General features: G+C 38.3%; 1 protein-coding gene across 1 annotated transcript in view; it reads left to right on the forward strand.

The window, feature by feature from the left end:
* The window catches only part of rev3l (REV3 like, DNA directed polymerase zeta catalytic subunit), a 137,338-nt gene that overhangs the window by 22,502 nt on the left and 93,148 nt on the right, over positions 1–21,688 (forward strand). The window contains exons 2-4 of the mRNA XM_084091112.1: positions 6,552–6,741; positions 9,176–9,250; positions 15,367–15,527. Coding sequence (XP_083947238.1) covers positions 6,552–6,741; positions 9,176–9,250; positions 15,367–15,527 — 426 coding nt within the window. The remainder of the gene's footprint in view (positions 1–6,551; positions 6,742–9,175; positions 9,251–15,366; positions 15,528–21,688) is intronic.

Consider the following 21,688-nt stretch of genomic DNA (forward strand, 5'->3'; position numbering starts at 1 on the left):
CTTGTTCAAAAGCTGCTCTTAAATCAAGAAGGATGAGAATGGAAATTGCACGAGTCAGAAGCCATCAAGAAATTCATTGGTGACTTTGACCAAAGCTGAAAGAAGTATTAGATTAAAGTTAACTTGATGTGCTAGTCTGAATGTTAGTGGAAGAGTGCGTTCACAGGGCATGTTACAACGTGCTAAAACAGAGGCAAATAAACAAAGTATTTACAACATTCTAATTAGTGCTGCAACTAACGATTATTTTGATAATCGATTAGTTGGCTGATTATTTCTTCGATTAATTGGATAAAAAGCTCAATTTTCTATTTTATTTTATAGACAAAACACACTATTCCACATCCTCCCAATGCTGTCCTTCAAACAAACGTGCCAACTGAGTGCTATGAAAACATGTATAGGGAATATATCTATATCTATCCTATATGTGCAAAAGAGCTATAAAGTTAAAGGACAGTTTAAATCCCTACGTTAAACATGAAGATAATAATAAAGACAATAAAGAAAAACAAAAACACAAACTCAGTGTTAACCGATAAGTGGAATGTTCTCCAGGAACCAGTTACTGTGTCCAAAGTGAATGTGTGTGTTCATGCAGTTACTGTGTCCAAAGTGAATGTGTGTGTTCATGCAGAACATTCCAAGAAAATGTATTTATCCTCTAAGAGGCACACGCATCTTTCAAAGCCCCTGACAGGGAAGCCGCATACAACATTACGCTAACACATTACCTTGAAACTTACAACCCCAAATCAGAAAAAGTTGGGACACTGTACAAATTGTGAATAAAAACAGAATGCAATGATGTGGAAGTTTCAAATTTCAATATTTTATTCAGAATACAACATAGATGACATATCAAATGTTTAAACTGAGAAAATGTATCATTTTAAGGGAAAAATAAGTTGATTTTAAATTTCATGGCATTAACACATCTCAAAAAAGTTGGGACAAGGCCATGTTTACCACTGTGTGGCATCCCCTTTTCTTTTTATAACAGTCTGCAAACGTCTGGGGACTGAGGAGACAAGTTGTTCAAGTTTAGGAATAGGAATGTTGTCCCATTCTGGACTAATACAGGCTTCTAGTTGCTCAACTGTCTTAGGTCTTCTTTGCCGCATCTTCCTCTTTATGATGCACCAAATGTTTCTATGGGTGAAAGATCTGGACTGCAGGCTGGCCATTTCAGTACCCGGCCTCCTACGCAGCCATGATATTGTAATTGATGCAGCATGTGGTCTGGCATTGTCATGTTGGAAAATGCAAGGTCTTCCCTGAAAGAGACGACGTCTGGATGGGAGCATATGTTGTTCTAGAACTTGGATATACCTTTCAGCATTGATGGTGCCTTTCCAGATGTGTAAGCTGCCCATGCCACACGCACTCATGCAACCCCATACCATCAGAGATGCACGCTTCTGAACTGAGCGCTGATAACAACTTAGGTTGTCATTGTCCTCTTTAGTCCGGATGACGTGGTGTCCCAGTTTTCCAAAAAAAACGTCAAATTTTGATTCGTCTGACCACAGAACAGTTTTCCACTTTGCCACAGTCTATTTTAAATTAGCCTTGGCCCAGAGAAAATGCCTGCGCTTCTGGATCCTGTTAAGATATGGCTTCTTTTTTGACCCATAGAGTTTTAGCCGGCAATGGCGAATGGCACGATGGATCGTGTTCACCGACAATGTTTTCTGGAAGTATTCCTGAGCCCATGTTGTGATTTCCATTACAGTAGCATTCCTGTATGTGATGCAGTGCCGTCTAAGGACCCGAAGATCACAGGCATCCAGTATGGTTTTCCAGCCTTGACCCTTACGCACAGAGATTGTTCCAGATTCTCTGAATCTTTGGATGATATTATGCACTGTAGATGATGATAACTTCAAACTCTTTGCAATTTTTCTCTGAGAAACTCCTTTCTGATATTGCTCCACTATTTTTCGCCGCAGCATTGGGGGAATTGGTGATCCTCTGCCCCTCTTGACTTCTGAGAGACACTGCCACTCTGAGAGGCTCTTTTTATACCCAATCATGTTGCCAATTGACCTAATAAGTTGCAAATTGGTCCTCCAGCTGTTCCTTATATGTACATTTAACTTTTCCGGCCTCTTATTGCTACCTGTCCCAACTTTTTTGGAATGTGTAGCTCTCATGAAATCCAAAATGAGCCAATATTTGGCATGACATTTCAAAATGTCTCACTTTCAACATTTGATATGTTATCTATATTCTATTGTGAATAAAATATAAGTTTATGAGATTTGTAAATTATTCCATTCCTTTTTTACTCACAATTTGTACAGTGTCCCAACTTTTTCTGATTTGGGGTTGTAAAATAAATAATTTCTCATGTTTTGGGCACTTTGGATCATGCACCTATCCTGCAACAGCTCACTCTAGTTTCCTCCACTATTTTTAGATGCATTTTGTTCATAGAAATGCGTTATTCAGTGCTGTGATTTGACGCGACTGGCGGAAGTTTTCCGTGCACTGTGGGCAGACGCGAATAAAGATAATGACATTCGTTGTCGGTTTTTCAATCATAAAAAAATAATAATTTAAGTAGGGCTGCACGATTAATCGAAATTTACATGAAATCGCACTTAAACCGATTTGGCTTATCACGATTATTTTTTTATGCACCGCTTGTATGGCTCTGTAAACGCTGCTCCATCTGAAAGCACTGAGTTTGAGTCACTTATAACGTGCATTTGAAAAAACACGCGTCAAACATCTTTCCAAACATGCATTTATGAACCTCTTGTCCAGCAAAAGACATTTAACAACATTTAATAACATGCTTTTACTCCAAATTCACTTCATAACGACAGTTGAGCATCCTTCTGTGAGATGATGTGATTCTTCTTACACAGAATAAGGCATTCGTGTGTTTATTAGTCATGTTTAATCAAAGCATTTCAAACTTCTGTTTATTCAGCTACAGCCATGGTATGATGCCTGATAGGGATTTCCTTGAATGATGTGTGTTATTGTTGCATTATTGTGCATATTTGGTGTGTCTGCGTGAGACGCCCTCTGGTGTTCAGATGGAGCAGCATTTACTACCGATCAGCCGTGCTGCACTGACAAAGCTGCGCATAAAATTATCGCAGCCTTTGCCAAATCGCGTGCGGTTTCATTGCGATTAATTGTGCAGCCCTATTTTAAAGTCATATGATCATCGCTTTCACGATTGATCTTTGCGGTCCCTTTGGAGTACTCTTGAGGACTGCGTTCTGATTGACAGGGCCCCTGCGTACTGCTCCTTATTCCCTGAGCACGGGATATGAAGAAGTTCTCTTTACTTGTCAACAGTATAATTTTAATTCAATCAAATCATTTTCATAATGTGCATTAGGGGTGTGCGATATACAGTGAGGAAAATAAATATTTGAACACCCTGCTATTTTGCAAGTTCTCCCACTTAGAAATCATGGAGGGGTCTGAAATTGTCTGAATTTGTCAGAACATGTCCACTGTGAGAGACATAATCTAAAAAAAAAAATCCAGAAATCACAATGTATGATTTTTTTAAAACTATTTATTTGTATGATACAGCTGCAAATAAGTATTTGAACACCTGAGAAAATCAATGTTAATATTTGGTACAGTAGCCTTTGTTTGCAATTACAGAGGTCAAACGTTTCCTGTAGTTTTTCACCAGGTTTGCACACACTGCAGGAGGGATTTTGGCCCACTCCTCCACACAGATCTTCTCTACATCAGTCAGGTTTCTGGGCTGTCGCTGAGAAACACGGAGTTTGAGCTCCCTCCGAAGATTCTCTATTGGGTTTAGGTCTGGAGACTGGCTAGGCCACGCCAGAACCTTGATATGCTTCTTACAGAGCCACTCCTTGGTTATCCTGGCTGTGTGCTTCGGGTCATTGTCATGTTGGAAGACCCAGCCTCGACCCATCTTCAATGCTCTAACTGAGGGAAGGAGGTTGTTGGCCAAGATCTCGCAATACATGGCCCTGGTCATCCTCTCCTTAATACAGTGCAGTCGCCCTGTCCCATGTGCAACCCCCAAAGAGTGATGCTACCACCCCCATGCTTTACAGTAGGGAGGGTGTTCTTGGGATGGTACTCATCATTCTTCTTCCTCCAAACACGTTTAGTGGAATTATGACCAAAAAGTTCTATTTTGGTCTCACCTGACCACATGACTTTCTCCCATGACTCCTCTGGATCATCCAAATGGTCATTGGCAAACTTAAGACGGGCCTTGACATGTGCTGGTTTAAGCAGGGGAACCTTCCGTGCCATGCATGATTTCAAACCATGACGTCTTAGTGTATTACCAACAGTAACCTTGGAAACGGTGGTCCCAGCTCTTTTCAGGTCATTGACCAGCTCCTCCCGTGTAGTTCTGGGATGATTTCTCACCTTTCTTAGGATCATTGAGACCCCACGAGGTGAGATCTTGCATGGAGCCCCAGTCCGAGGGAGATTGACAGTCATGTTTAGCTTCTTCCATTTTCTAATGATTGCTCCAACAGTGGACCTTTTTTCACCAAGCTGCTTGGCAATTTCCCTGTAGCCCTTTGCAGCCTTGTGGAGGTGTACAATTTTGTCTCTAGTGTCTTTGGACAGCTCTTTGGTCTTGGCCATGTTAGTAGTTGGATTCTTACTGATTGTATGGGGTGGACAGGTGTCTTTATGCAGCTAACGACCTCAAACAGGTGCATCTAATTTAGGATAATAAATGGAGTGGAGGTGGACATTTTAAAGGCAGACTAACAGGTCTTTGAGGGGCAGAATTCTAGCTGATAGACAGGTGTTCAAATACTTATTTGCAGCTGTATCATACAAATAAATAGTTAAAAAATCATATATTGTGATTTCTGGATTTTTTTTATTTAGATTATGTCTCTCACAGTGGACATGCACCTACGATGACAATTTCAGACCCCTCCATGATTTCCAAGTGGGAGAACTTGCAAAATAGCAGGGTGTTAAAATACTTATTTTCCTCACTGTATATTGCCTACAGTAATATCGTAATTGTTGTTTTAATGATGTGGAATTTGACATTATGTCCCTCACTTTGCAAAAACCAAACAAAACACGCCTAAAGAGTCCACGCATACACTGACTGCATTATGTAGCTTTTCTGATTTAGGTTAGACTGCACATGTGCATTTAGAGTGCATGCTCTCACTGCATGATTTACTTTATTAAAATGCAGTAAAAATGCCCCTGTATTGAGTATTTATCTTTTAGGATATATTTATATCATGATATAGCTAAGCAATCACACAAAGAGTGCCAGTTTTCAATATCAGGACCGATGTTCAATAAACAAGTTGATTGAGCAACACACAGTGGTGTTTCATTACTGAATGAATCAAGCCATTTGAACGAATCGGTTAAATGAATTATTCAATGACTCGCTCAGTAAGAAGGTGAAATGCTTCGTTCCTGAAACAAATCAGTCGTTTGAATGAATTCGTTGAATTAATGACTCAGTGATTAGCTTATTAACAGTGACTTGCCGCCACCTACTGGTGATTTTAAGTTTCACATTTAAATTTAAATGATCTTTTAAAATTTCAAAATATTATTTATGAATTTGTAACTGTAGGTTTAAATGCATTTGTCTCATCTGAGCAGCATTAAACAGTCTGTGTAAATGCATCTGAATGCCACTTCAGATGCAGCTTCTGTGTTTCCTCTGCATTGCAAAGATGGATTTTGTTGATACTGATTTCATTTAATTGTTAACAGCCCTATAGTGTGTATTATTCTAATTGAATTTGATTAAATGTAATAAATCATGCGTAGCGTAGGCTACATTTAATTAGGTAAGAAAAATGCCCTTATAAAGGCAAGAATGCATATAAAAGCTAAAAACTTATTTTTTTTAAAAAATGGTCACTGCTGCGAACTAACCACCGCACAGAATATGAAGAATAACAAAAACTTTAGGAGTCATCTACCCAGCACAATAACACACTCAGCAAATATCATCTTATCATAGTTATCGACAAAATATCGAGATATCATTTTTTTGTCAATATCGCACTCCCCTAATGTGTATACCCCCCCTTTTTACTGCCCTATCAAGTACTATCAAGTGAAAGGAAAAAAAAAGACAAAAACAATACCATATATGGTTGTATTTTTCTTGTATGCAAATTGCTTTACTTGTTGGTTTTAGTGTTTTGGTAAAACTACCGATACTTCTGTGGTCGATACTGAGATGTTAAAAACTTAACGATACCAGACTTGCTGCAGTACCGGTAGTTCATTGTGCTTAACACCACTCCATAACTGTATTGCAGTCACTGCAATACTTGGCCTCTTGTGGCTTATTGCTTTCAAATTCATTGTACAGTGCAGGATATTTATAAAACAATGATGATATGGACACAAGTCTATTCTAGTGAAGTGTCATGCTGTTGAACAGACTGCAGAAGTAGAATTTACCTTATTTGAGAAGAGAAGTGCACAAAATCTCTCAAGCACCTTAATTTCAAGAACTTTTTTCCTTTCATCACTCGTATAAGATGATGCTGATGCTTTTTCTTTTTCTCTTTTGTTTCTAGGCCAGAAGACATGTCTTCATCTGCATGGCGTGTTCCCATACATCTACGTGCCGTATGACGGATTTGAACAGGAAGCAGATCGTTACCTTCGACAGGTGGCCTACAGTATTGACAGAGCCCTGAATGTCAGCATGGGAAACCCCTCGTCTAATGTGCAGCACATCTTTAAAGTGGTTCTGGTGTCTGGCATGTACGTGTAAAAGGCACGCAAGTGCACACTAGGGTTTGCTTGGATGGCTACTAAGAGTTGGTGATATGGCAAAAATATCATATCACAATTTTTTCATGCATTGTCACGGACCATGATCTTATCACGATTCTTTTTCATGTTGGTTTATAAGACAATTTTGCAAATGTTTTTTTTGTGTGCAAGTTTTGCTTTTGTTATTTGATTAACATTAAGGACACAGACAGCAGCAGGTATTAGATGGGTATTAGCACCTAATCCATGGATCCAGTACTGACACGCTTCGGAATCCGATTTTCTCCTAACTCTTTACATTCACTAAAAACAAAACCAATTCGGTTTACATAAATACTTGCCAAGACAGACATTTTGACACACATTTGTGTGTGTTTGACCCTTTAAGCGTGCACTAAATGCCCAAAGTATACTTTGGCTTCTCTGCTTTCCGCTCTGTCTCAGAGTATGTGCACAAAAACAAATTGAACTTCCAACAAATTGAACTTGACGAAACATGTGAAAGCCCAAAGTGCAGTGAATTACGATAACTTAAGGGTCTTTCACTATGGGTAATTATAGGAACTCTGTTATAAGAACTAGCCACCCGGGTGGTCTTCCGAGAACTAAATTATTTTCTGGTTGCAGTCGCACCGCCAGTAGGAACTCTGATCACATCCTGCCACTCTGGCTGTTGTGTGGGTCTTTTATTTTGACGGCTCTGCAGACTTTATTATGAAAAAGTATTATAGCGTTTGCTGTGTGGTTGATGCCCAATGTCGCTAGATGAGCAGAAAAGCATAATCATGTTTCACTTGGTCTCTTCAAAGTCGCATTGGATTTCCTCCTTTAGCGTAAAGTTTGAGATGTGCGTGGACTTTGGCATCGGTCCATCGATCGCTGTTTTCCATGTTCATGGATTTTGTTAATGAAGTCAATGTATAGGCTATGATAAACATGTTTACATTGCTTTTTAAAAATGGTGGGTGCTGGTGTTTCGCATGCATTCGACCAACTAATGTACATTTACGCCACTGGTAGTTCTACTGTTCTGGGTTAGATCCTACTCTGAAGTAGAGCCTTACGATTAATTTAAAAGTCTGTAGTTTGGATATAAATAATGATGTCTACGGTAATGATCAAAATTGACCTGAACATACTTTTTGTATTTAACACTTTTTAAATACTGTAATTTCTGTAATTTCGCTCCCTCCTTACATAAAACAAAACATTTCTACAATCAATAAATAATCTGAAAGACTGCAAAATAAAAAGTATTTATATATATATATATTGCACTGTTACTAAAGTGTTTTTTTAATTTTTTTTATATAGTCTATGATCAGGTACACAAATAGGTAACGAATATAGCATGTAAAAATAATTGTAAGAAATAAAGCATAAAAGATTCTAAACCATCTGAATAGAAGACATGACTACTTTAGTGCAGTTTAATAATCCCAGTTGCATCTTTTTATTTATAACAACAGCATAACATTAACAACAGGCAAAATAAATTTACAAAGTCTGTTTTCAAATGGAGAACATAAAATGACGGGAGTCTATCAACTCCCCATAAATATAAGTATTCATTTAAAACTACAGTTTGTGTTGTTTGATGGGCTAAAGAGTGAAGAGAATGGAACACGCAGGAATATTCACTTCAGTACACATACATTACACATTTAGGAAGTTTTAAATGAGTGGATCGTGTTACAAGCTGCATACGGTGGCCATGCCCCACTAGTCCTTTGCTTTGGACTCTCATTCACAGTCTCGATGATAAGAAGTAGCACAGCACAAAGCTTCAGGTGCTTGTTGTCTCCTAATTAGGAACCTAAATAGATAAATATCAAGTATGCTTTTTAAAACAAATAACTTAGAAGCAGGACACTGTATTGTGCAGTGCGCGCATGTCAAAAGATTAATTCCGATTTTTAAACTTGTGACACATAAATGCGCACGTCAACTTGATCATTTTATCAATTGAAGAAATCAACTGTGGAGCTCTGTAATTGGATTAGTTTAGTAAATCTAATGCAGTTAGATTTAGTAAAAATTAAATTACAAATGGTTATTTTTAGCTTTTAATGCTCCTAAAATTATAGATATTGCATGCAGCCATGCTCATAAGTGCTTTTTGAAGGCAAAACACTCTGGGTTCACTTTTTCACTTCTGTGTAATTTTACAGAAATAAAATAAAATAATTAAATGTAAAATAACACTCTTCATTGTAAAATTAAATGCAGATTAATGCTTACAATTAAAGTTATTTAACATTTAACATTAACATATTAGGCTGCGGTTACTTTAAGAACTTACTCAACACGCGTGTTCTTTCTCAACTATTTACATTCCAAATCTGGCTGTATTTACTTGAATATTCTTTGTTTACCTATTGAAACATCTGGACAAAGATCTGACCGTCTTATCTCTCCACAGGCCTTTCTATGGATACCATATGAAGGAAAAAACCTTTATGAAGATTTACCTATACAACCCACAGATGGTCAAAAGGTGAGTCCTAGTATGTGTGTGGGTGTGTAAAAGGATATCAAAAAGTACTGACACTTCTGTACCAGTGCAGCAGTATCATTAATGTCGGGTACAACTCAATTCTGATTGACAAGCGTTTGCTTTTGAATTCACTTGAGTGAATGTTGTCATAGGCATCTTACATTACAGACATTGCTGTTTATTGCTCTCTCCACATCTGCAGTCCTCATGCCTCCTTGCAGCAGGACCATGGCATGTTGCGCTTTACACTTAAGTCGAATCCGTATGTTTGTTTGGCCGGAAGCTAGTTATTTTACTTTATAAAGTTTTTAATATGAAGATTTTTCTTACACAAAACTCATCGTTTTGCTTAAGAAGGCCTTTATTAACCCACCAGAGCCGTTTGGAGTTCGTTTATGATGGATGGATGCACTTTTTTGAGCTTCAAACTGACGGTGGCAATTCACTGCCATTATCAAGTTCGGAAGCGTCAGGGTGTTTATTAAAGGTGACATATGACCCTTTTCACAAGATGTAATATAATCTATGTTGTCCCCAGATTGTGTCTGTGAAATTTCAGCTCAAAATCCCCCCAGATAATTTATTATAGCTTGTCAAAATTGCCCATTTTTGGGTGTGAGCAAAAACGTGCCGTTTTTGTGTGTCCCTTTAAATGCAAATGAGCTGCTGCTTACCACCCGTTCAGAAGAAGGCCGATCCTTTACACTAGCTTTGGATACAATAACAAACAGGCCAATCTCACTCATCCAAAATCTCAGAAATAACCAATAGCAGAGTGCAGCCTTATGGAGAGATAGACTCAGGAAGAGGTTCAACTTTTAGACGCACCTGGACGTTTCTGAATGGTTAGTGGATCCATTTATGTAGATGTTGTGGAGTTACATTGATTCATCTGTTTCTGGGGGATTTCCGTTGAAAATAGAATAAATCCACTGCTCTCTTGTATCCTTTGAGGCTGGGACTCTATAGTGTTCTGTGCTCATCTGTGCAGCAATGACAGAACAGTTTGCATGCTTTGCTCGAACATTTGCCATTGCGTTAGGACTGTTTACACTGTTGTCGCTTGCGAAAACCAAATGGCGCTGCTGTGGGTGGAAATGTGCAGATTAAGGGGGCTGTAATATTATAATAAGATTCCCTTCCTACGTCAGAAGAGGAGCGAAATCTGATCTGCTTATTTTTTGACATGCTTGCAGAGAAAGGCTTACCAAACAAAGTTACTGGGTTGTCACTTTTCAAGTTTTCTGGGTTGGTAGATGCACAGGGGACCCGATTATAGCACTTAAAAACGGAAAAAAGTCAGATTTTCATGATATGTCACCTTTTAATATAACTCTGATTGTATTCGTCTGAAAGAAGAAAGTCATATACACACCTAGGATGGCTTGAGGGTGTGTAAATCATGGGGTAATTTTCATTTTAAAGTGAACTACTCTTCTAAGGACTGTTCCACAGGTGCATATGCAATAGTTGTTTATGGTTCATTGAACATGCATAAAAGACATTGTTTAATAAAAATCTCTAGAACGTATTTGGATTTTACAAAATTATCTTTCTATGAGTATAATTTCTATGAAATCTCACCTACAGGGAAGTGACAGAAATTAACTTTCCCATTAAGGACAACTGCATAATACTTTTAATTATGAAATTAATAGCCAATAATGAGTGAGTCATAGAAGCATTCATTCAACTGTTTTGTTCAAAACGGCTGATTCATTCTGGAGCAAAACAAGTGACTGGGTCACTGAATTACTGAACCGATTCGTTCAAAACCCTGGATTTGTTTAGTAACCCCACTGTGTGTTGCTCGCCTTGGAGACATGTGCATCTCTTTTGCTGTGGCTTGTTGTAAATTATTTTTTTTTTTAATAAAAATAACTATGGCCATTTTTGTTTATTTGATCTTATTTTATTAGACTGTTTGCTTGTCTTGTCTTGTTTTGTAACTTTTGCTGTTGCTTGTTTGATATTTTTTTGCCACCGTATTTTAAATTTTGGGTGCATTTTATTAATTTGGGCATTTTCCCCCGACCCCCTGAGAATGTCTGACCTTGCTTCAAGAGAAGCCTCACTAATTGATAAAATGAATGTGAAAATTCATTTTAATGATGAAATAGTATAGACTATTTTTTTTAAAATCACAATTGTGAAGTGCATAAGCTTTCTAGCATTAATATTAGGCTACTATAGCAACATTTTAGTTGAGAACAGTCTAGTCTCAGCCTCAGAAGTCACGTATTGGCTGAACGTCTGATGCCTATGGCATACAAAATTGGAAACACTTCAGGAATTCTACAGGATTTCCAGGAGATTTGTGTGTTGCATTCTTTAACAGTCAACCTGGAAACTGGTCCATCAGCTTCATCTCATCCTCATGGACTGCAACAGATTTACTATTTCTTGCTGTGAGCAGTATGAAGGTCTAGCTACGCAAGACTAAGGACATTCTGTTTCGCAGTCACATTTTGACCAGCACATTTGACATATTAACCTATTAACTTCCCGCACCATGAAGTAGCTCTACTGAGTAGGCTAAAGGTATGATGAAATATTTTTTCCATGTTTTAGAGGGCTAGATAATTGGTCGTAGTTAGTTGACTTCACTGAATTGTGCATCAAAAGGGTCACAACGTGTTAGTGTTAGTGAAGCTGTCGCAATAATCATGTGTTTTGCAGTAAAGCAGATACAATAAATTACTTATGGTGGTGGTGGTATCCTGCTAATTTGTGTGTATTTTTAGTAAATCTACTGAAATTATGTATCCAAGATGAGTCAAAATTTCAAATACATGTTGGCCTAGGCAATTTTCCTTTTTGTTTTATGTAGTAATATTATTCAATGCTCTGCCATTTGAATTTGCTCGCTTTTAGTTTCATAGTTGTAGTAGCAACAGGTTTAAGGTCCGACAAATACTTGAATGGGCCACATATTTTTTTCTACCGGGGGTTATTTTGTGTTACGTCATCGGCACCTTTCATTTCTGCAATGAGCATGTTTATATGCACGCTGTTAACTTCCAAAAATCAGCTTATTGAAATAACCAGTTGTCCCGGTTTACATGAAAACCAATAACCAGGCAACACAAGTAAACCATGTTTACAAGACTTTATTAATAAATCGGGTTATTTCCCGCCCGGTAGTGAAAACATATTCATTCGTGTATCTGACTCGTGCTGTTACATTTATGATGTTGGTTGTGATGTTAAATAAAGCATAAAAAAAATTAAAAAGTATTCTAACATGTCAGCATATTTCCTCTCATGCAGTTACAGATGCAGCATTTTGACTGTACCACTTCTACTTTGACTCTTTCTTGACCTAGGAAATTATAAAAATAGTATGTTTAAAAATAGTTGGTTATATCCGATATCGCATGTTGCCAATTTACCCAATAGTATTTCGACACCACAGGTTGCCAGTTGGCACAAAACACAGCATATTGCAGCCATGGAAGCCAGCGAACAAACTGGGTCAGAGATCGCAGATTCTACCCAACCTAAAAAGCCTCCGCACCCTGCTAAAAATCTCTATGAACAGGAGCATATTAAAACTCATATCAACTAATAAATCAATAAATCAACTCATTAACTTATTGTGTAAGTATGCTCGCATTCCATTGTCAGTTGCGCTCGTTCCTGTAACGTGTCCTTAATCTGGCAACCAGCGTGAGTGTTAAGTTTGAGCAAGTCTCCCAATATTTAGAATTTGGACTGCAGTACCCATTTCAACCGCTAGCTGTCAGTCTCAAATACTGCACCTTTAAAAAGGGGTCATATAATGCCATTTTTGTACAAGCTAATATGATTCTTTAGGGTCTAAATTAAAAGTTTGTAATATACTTTAATTAAAAATTCTCATTACTATTGTAAGAAAACTCATTTTACCTGGTCAAAAACAGCTCCGTTTTCAGCACGCCGTTTAAGTGCATGTGTCTTTAAATGATTTGCTCACCCCACCCCTCTGTTCTGTGGGCGTTTTGCCACAACAACACATGTGGAGTGTTGCCTTGACAACAGTTGAGGGTAACATTATATTTTGAAGAATGGCAGCGGGAGTCTCTGAGGACACTGTGCAACCATATCAATTTGAACCGGCATTGGAAAACAGGACGTTTCTGAAAGGTTGGTTAACGTAATGTCACTTTGATCTATCTTTGTATGTACTGGCAGGGTAGAATAGTGAGATACGAACGCTACATGTTTACTGATGTATACGTTAGTTCATTGACAGATTGATGTTATAGCTAATGGTCATGAAAAACTTTTTTCCGGTAAATGTAGGCTTGTCAGTGATGCGTAACATTATCTATGCAGTGTTAGGTACAACTGTCAGGGCTGAAGCACTAACATTTTACTGATCTGTTTAAAAAAATAACCAGTCTGTGAGACTATGACAGTCTAGCCTGACGTCGTCATACTCAGATTCTAGTCAGAATGTGAGTCTGATACTGCTCCATTGAGCTTTGATTATGGGGCGTGTTTCAACCGAACCAGGAAAGAAAATGCCTCTGCACTCAATTGGATAGACCTACAACCAATCAGAGCAACGGAGTAAGTGACGTATGTTTTTCATTCATGTTTCCGATCGACAAATGCCTTGATCGTGGTTCTCTGTTCCTCTTTTAAAATGAATGCGCTGTCGATATCTTCTATAACAGATGTGATGGCGGAATCTACACATAATGTTTTATAAACAAAGTTGGAGAGGAGCACGTTCAAATAATCAATCCAATCAACTTATCAAACAATGACCGTCTACGGTCTACCCTATCAGCATGAGAGGAAGCATATATTTATTCACTATGTCAACTCACCTAACATTCCTTGACAGTTTTCAGCATCCCTCCACTCACTCTCGGCTTGTTCTTCCACAGCCAGGAATTCGGGGGGAGTACTTTGGGTTCGGGCCGAATATTGAGCCCTGAGCCTCTCCTCGGACAGCACGCCAAATATGCATTTATTCTATCTGACTTATTTGTAAGTGTGAACTCGTGAAATAACAATTCTCCAGCGGCAGTCATCTTTGTTGTAAACGAATTCAACCCAAGCGCTCGTTGGTGACGTGGATGATTACGTTACGTTGCTCATCTGTCCATCATCGTATAAAGCCTGCCCTGACAATTTGATTGGTCTGAACAATTTTTGTTCGGGCATAATAGCTCGAGAATAGATCGAGTCCAGACTGAACTTCCCGACTTAAAAATTTTGTGGGCGGGGCTAAGTTCGGCTGGCATCCAGGCTAATGACAGTCATTAGGCACATAAACAACACATACTCAGACAGGAGCTAATACCTTTTTCAATGTTCTCGTTTATAAAGCAGTCTGGTGAAATGATTCGTGCAAACATGAAAGCATTGCTGTTGCGCGGACTGTGATGACAGACAGCTCGCTCACGAGCGGGGGCGGGTCTGTGTTGAAACGCTGCTGTCACTCAACAATCGTGGGAGGGGCGTCGATTTTGTGACGTCACAAAATCGAACGGCTTGATTTGAGAGAGGGGAAAACATAAGGAGATTTTAAAAAAAACACTGGATGGATTTTTATAATTTTATGATGGTTGTGTACAGGCACTGCCAACACACATTTCAGTACAATCAACTTGTAAAAGTGCATGTACCATTATATGACCCCTTTAAATGAGAAAAGCTTTGTCAAATGGCATTGTTTTCATGTAATTAATATTGTTTAAAAATTAAATATCAATGATTTTGGGGTGCTGTTTATGTGCTGTACTGAAATAGATTTGCATGAGATTCATGAAATTTTTCTTGTATTGGCGTCTACTACTGAAAATTCGGTACCAAAGTAACCTTTTGTGATGTGTTGTGTTCTAGAATTTAGGAGTGTTTGTCCTGGTAAACCCTACGTTATGGGGACAAAATGTCCCCACAAAGATGGCAAGATCCAAAATCCTGGACCTTATTGGGGACATTTTTTGGTCCCCATAAGGAAAACTTAAATGTGAAAAAAAGAAATTCTGTGATGGGTAGGTTTAGGGTTACAAAGAACATGGAAACATGGAAAAGAACATGGAAAGCCAGTGTGTGTGTGTGTTTGGTGGGTATGTCATGTGTTTGGTGTTACTGATTGAATGCATGTTTTCTCTTTGTAGGGTGAGTGAACTCCTGCAGGGTGGAGCTGTAATGAATAAGAGTTTTCAGCCCCATGAAGCTCATATTCCCTTCCTGCTGCAGCTCTTTATCGATTACAACCTCTACGGCATGAACATGATCAGTCTTGCTGCTGTTAAGTTTCGAAAAAGCAGTGCAACAGGTAACGCATGCAGACATTCATACACACAAGAAGTAGTCTTGCCTTGCCTTGCCAGACTTTTGATTATTAAAAGTCTGATTCACATTGCCCACAGTGCCGCCCACAGTGCCACCCACTTAGAATGAGATTATCTGACCAACATGTAAAACAGCAGGATGGTCAACTAGTCCAAAATCCAACTAGTTTATTAGTTGAAGAGTTTGATTTTGAGTTTGTATAGATTTTTTCCTTCTGTCTTTTTAGCTTTAATGTTTTTAGCAGTGATGCTTTAAACAGGATCAATTTAGAGGCTCAACTTCTGAAGATTTGTAATAATACCTTTTAACCCTCTGAGGTCTGAGCTGTTTTCTGGGCCCTGGAGGTGTTCTGACATGCTCTGACATTTCTGGTTATTTCTGTTACTTGTGACATTTTCATGGCTAAAGTCTAATTACACTGTATTCAGCACAAACTCTGCTACAATAATATATCAGCAGCATGTATGTAAAAGTTTGTAGTTTTGAGATAATGACATTTATGCGTGGTTTTTGAAAATACAAAAAAAAATTCTCACTGAAATAAGGCCATGAAACCCATACTGATTATTTCTTCACAAGACTTTTGAAAATTGTATGACGTAGCCTAGAATATTTGCTGCAAAACTATGTGAAAATCACCCTGACAGCTCATTCAGATAAGACAATATATTGATTTAAAAATTTTACGACGTGTTTTGTGTGAAAAAGCCTTATGCGAGAGCTCATTAATATGTAAGCTTTTCTCACCTGAGAAAGACAAAGAACCTCCCCTAACGGCCCTATTAGGAGCTATCAGGCCCCTATCATTCTGAGCAACCTTGCACAATACTGTAAATGAGGAGATTTAAAAAGAATGGCTTTTAAATTGTTTGGATTTATTTACAACACAACATAATCCAAAGATACACAACAAATGCCAAAAAAGCACTTCAAAGACAGAGACCTTTGTGCCATTCCTAAAAACATTGTACATACCTTTCATTTCCAAGATTTTCACTTTACCATGTTCACGTACTGAGACTCATGTGAATGTTGAAGTCCTCAGTGGCATCTGGGACCTGAAAAAAAAAAAAGTGAACATACTGATATCAAGAGAAAGGCCTGCACGATTTTGGAAATAAATATTAGATTTTTCTGGTTAAAATTGCTTTTTAAAATTCCTTTTTAAAATTCACAGAATACACACACACACACACACACACACGTTTCCAACGATATATAATATAATGAACACCAGGTTTGTTGTGCCTTGTAGGCATAAGGTATATGCGCAGTGCGGATAAAATAATAATAACAATAAATAACCTATAGCAGCCTATAAATCTTCCAAAAGATTTCAGTAACAACTAAGCTAGAGAAAAATATATTGATTATCATGTTACTTCAAATGTTTCCATCCGTTATGATGATATGAAATGAGATAATAATAAAAACATGAAGCCGTTTGGTGCGTTTTGCTTTCATCCAAAATATGATACATTCAAACGCGATCGCTTGCAAAATATGATACATTCAAACGCGATCGCTTGCAAAATATGATACATTCAAACGCGATCGCTTGCAAAATATGATACATTCAAACGCGATCGCTTGCAAAATATGATACATTCAAACGCGATCACTCTCAAATATAAAACATTATGGTTACCATAAACATATCTATGTTTGAGCAGATATCCACAAACACAGTAAACACGGGTCTAAATATTATAATATTCCCCATATATCTAGCAACAGTTCAGCTGCAACGTGACATTTATGCAACAATAACAAACTAGGCTATGTAAGAATTTCTTACCTTATCTTTCTTGTCTTCAAATCGCGTTCTTCTTCTTCTGAGGTAGCCTAAATCCAATGTAAGCTCAGGCACGTCTTTCAAACTCGACGAAAAGTGAAGTGAAGTGTTTTGTTGTTGAGGTAACGAGCGCGTTCGCGTTCCATGTGGAGATTTGCATGTGAATATCTTTTGCGCGAGTAGGCGTGGCCAAATTAACTGTAATGAGCAAGCGTTTGAGAAGCTGGACATCTTGTTGGTTTTATACAAATTACTTAAACAGAGAATATTTGTTTTCGTTTTGAATCCGATCATTTAAAAGTACACACTTAAATGTTTATAAAGGTATATGGCTCATAAATGTGTGACAAGTATTCGCTGAGTTTTGTTTCAGTTTATAGACGTGCTCAAGAAAAAAAAGTTCACCGCGACGGAGAGGCAGAAAGCACACCCTGTTTATTTTCTTTATTTTACAAAAGCACAATGTTTTGATTTGATTGTAAGTGGACACATACAAAAGGAGAAATATCACAGATTCTTTTTTTATATTTCTTTTTTCTGTATGACCATAAATGATGGAGTAATTTAAGTTTATAGTGCTACAATGTGGAGAAAATCCGGCAAAACGCGTCGGCGCGTTTGTCGACCTCAGAGGGTTAATTAGGGATACACCGTTACCATACTTTTTATGCAAATGAGTCCCAGTCTCTACTTAATCTGCCATCATGCCATGTTGAGATCGTCTGTTTTTTTTTAAATATCCTGCTGCCTTTCTTCTATGGATTTGATTTTGGTTGTCATTTGTTGAAATAAATACAAAAAAATAGTGTGTCAGTTTGTCTGCTGAATATGACCCTCTTGGATTCTCCTCTGTGGTCATATGTGAAAGTGAATATTTACAATGACAACAATAAACCTTCAGTTACATTTTAACTTTCCAACAAAGTTAGAAACTTCTGTCAGCTTGTTGAACACATTTTTATTTGGATATTTCTACCATATAATGGCTGAAGCAGCAGCGATGGATCTGAATAGATCTTCTTTGGATAGCCCCTAACTGCAGTGAATCTTTGGAAGGCCATCAAGAAACCTTCAGTTGATTGGTTGTTAGCCAGCTCTGTGTGGATTGCTGTACTTGACATGCAGCCAAAGACAACACCCCAGACCTTCATCTATGCTCTTTTCTTAACATCATCTTTCACAAGGTAGGGCCCAAAGATATCTACTGTTGTAAACTCAAAGGGTGCAACAGGCTGCGATCTTTCGGATGGCAGTCAAGTCAAGTCATCTTCATTTATATAGCGCTTTTAACAATGTAGATTGTTTCAAAGCAGCTTTACAGAGATAGACGTATAATTTAAGGTAAGATTGTTTTGGCTTTATAGCGGTTCTTTAATAAAGTTATTTTCCAGCTAAAGTTAGTTTTGACTGATTCGCTTCCGTCGCAACGATCATTTGTTATTAAATTAGGGGCCGCTAAGACGACACCATTCTCTCAACCAGGGTGGGAATTATACCGTGGCCACGCGGCCATGGCCGCCGTTGCCCTACACTTTGGCCTTCATGCCCCGTGAAAAAAAAATCATCGTACGGCCACAGTGGCCTGTGTGCCCTGGCCCTGTCCAAGTTCCGTGTATAAAGCAGAGCATGTGAGCGGAGTGGAGCGGGAGCGAGCGGGGAGCGCGAGCGGGCGGATCTTGGACAGAGCGCAGAGCGGCAATTTCAAAAGGACGGAGCGTCGCCCTATTTCCCGCTCCAGTTTCGCTCCGCTCACACCACGAGTCTGAAGCATGCTCAGTCAAGCCTGACCCTGAATCCATCTGTCTTGCACAGTCATCAACAGTAGACTACTTTCAGTCAAAACTCAGCTCAATAATGGAGTTCAAAAAGTACTTCAAAAAGGAAAATGAGAAGTCATACAGGTGTAGCCTACTATTAATAAGTCGCTCCGGAGTATGAATCGCAACAGTCAAAAAATGCGCCATGAAGAAGAAAAAAACACATATGCCTAGCCTAAGTCGCACTGGACTATAAGTCGCATTTATTTAGAAATTTATTTCACACACAAAAAAAAAAAACAATGTTACAGACTGGACAGTTCTCCGTTACGGACGTGAGCGCTCTGAAAGCGGCACTAAAAGACTGCTTTATAAAACTTTCACAGAGACCTCAAGCAGAAAGCACAAAGCCTGTCTTTAAATTTAATTTCGTTTTGTATTAATTGTATCTTAATTTTAATCAATGTTTCATCAACCAATTGTCTGGATTTAATAAATTAGAAGTGAATATATTAGAAAATAGATAATCACGACACGAAGGCGCCGGCGAAACTGGAGATTGTTATGTAATCTTATGTAATCCGTATGAAATGTGCATTTCTCTCTGGCGCGTTCACTACTGCGAAGATCGCGAGTCAGCATCTTTCCAGCCGACACAGACATAAAAAATAAAAAAACTGGTTTATTAGTAAACAATTAAAATGTCTCCTGCTATATTTTACATATTCATAATCATTAATTTTGCCGGTTCATTGTGACAGCTTTTAGGTGCTTTATTGGCAGCAGTGCCACCCTTACATCGCACCAGCACCTAAAACAGAGATTTTTTTCTTTTGGGAGCATTTTGTTTGTGTTCAGACTTTCTCAGTTGTTTTTAGGCGCGATGTTAGAGGACGCTGCTAATAAAGTTGCTAGTAGGCCTACACATTGGATTCACGTTTATTATTATAGGCTAAAAAAAATACCCCAGTTTTTATGCCGTTCATATCATTTTATTTTGTTGTATTTATCCGCCACACCTTGAAGGCCGGTCCGTGAAAATATTGTCTGATATTAAACCGATCTGTGGCGCAAAAAAGCTTGGGGACCGCTACAAGTGATATACATGTAGATTTTTTTCCTTTTTTGGAGCGAGCGGGGGGCGATTTGAGTGGAGCGCGAAGCAAACTGCGTTGAGCGCTGAGCGATAATGATTGTGAGGGTGTATAGCCTACCTTCTGGATGAAATGGTTCTCTCTCTCACAGTCGCATGATATAGAGGACTGAATGAATATTTTGAATGCTTTTATTGGCATTTGTGTTGTTTCTGAATGCTTTTATTGGCATTTGTGGTGTTTCTGAATGCTTTTATTGGCATTTATGTTGTTTCTATTGTTGTGTGAGGGTGTATACCTTCTGGATGTAATGGCGCTCTCTCTCTCTCTCTCTCATTAAAAAATGTTTTTTTTATTAAAAAAGTCATAATCCATGTCTTATTCCAAATTAGGATGTTATGGTATCAATCTGAATGGGAAAACCATCGAATTGTACTCAATGGCCTTTGTGCCCTGTCATATGGCCTTGGTGCCCCTAAAAAAAAAGAAAAGGTGGAGGCCAAATGGCCTTGCCCCTAAAATTACATAATTCCCACCCTGCTCTCAACACAAACTTTAAACGCAAACCTGTGATAAACGTTGATGGCGTTCACATGCGCATTAAGAATTGGTTCTATAGTTATGTGAGTTTGAATATATGTGCGCAGGTTTGGAATTCCTTACAAACCAAGCCTAAACAAAGTACTGGTGTTTCCTTATAATTTTGATACAGAATTTTATTTTATTTTATTTTAGTTTTCCCAACGACTCTTTATCTGTAGAGTGGTAAAGGGATCCTCCATAGGGAGAGACTAGTTGGCACTTCAGCACTGCGTTGTCATCGGGTCCAGGCGAAGGTCCTTCATCAGATCTGGATACGGCCTGGATCCGGGAAAACCTTGGGATAAACAAAGACACTAAAATTAGCGTAGATGCCATTCTTCTCATGATGTAACGAGTACATCAGGATTTATGGGAAGTGTTCCCGGTTCCATCTGACCTAATCTATGCAGCCTAACATTGAATTATAGAAGTCTATAATGTATTATGTGAATGCTAGGTCAAAGAGATGTGTCTTTAATCTAGCTTTGAACTGACAGAGTGTGTCTGCTTCCCGGACAATGTTAGGAAGATTGTTCCAAAGTTTTGGTGGTATTTGTTTCCTAATGATATCTCCTAATGGTAGCATGTAAAGAGTGAACAGCAACGGTCCTAGTACTGAGCCTTGTGGTACGCCATACTGAACTTGTGATCGATGAGACATCTCTTCATTTACTGCTACAAACTGATAACGGTCAGATAAGTATGATTTAAACCATGCTAATGCAATTCCACTAATACCAACATAGTTTTCTAGACTATTTAAAAGAATGTTGTGGTCAATGGTGTCAAATGCAGCACTAAGATCGACTAACACTAATAGAGAGATACAACCACGATCGGATGATAAGAAATCATTTGTGACTCTAATGAGGGCAGTCTCGGTACTATGGTACGGTCTAAATCCGGACTGGAAATC

Source organism: Abramis brama, assembly GCF_963993115.1.
Source record: "Abramis brama genome assembly, chromosome: 18".
NCBI lineage: Eukaryota > Metazoa > Chordata > Actinopteri > Cypriniformes > Leuciscidae > Abramis > Abramis brama.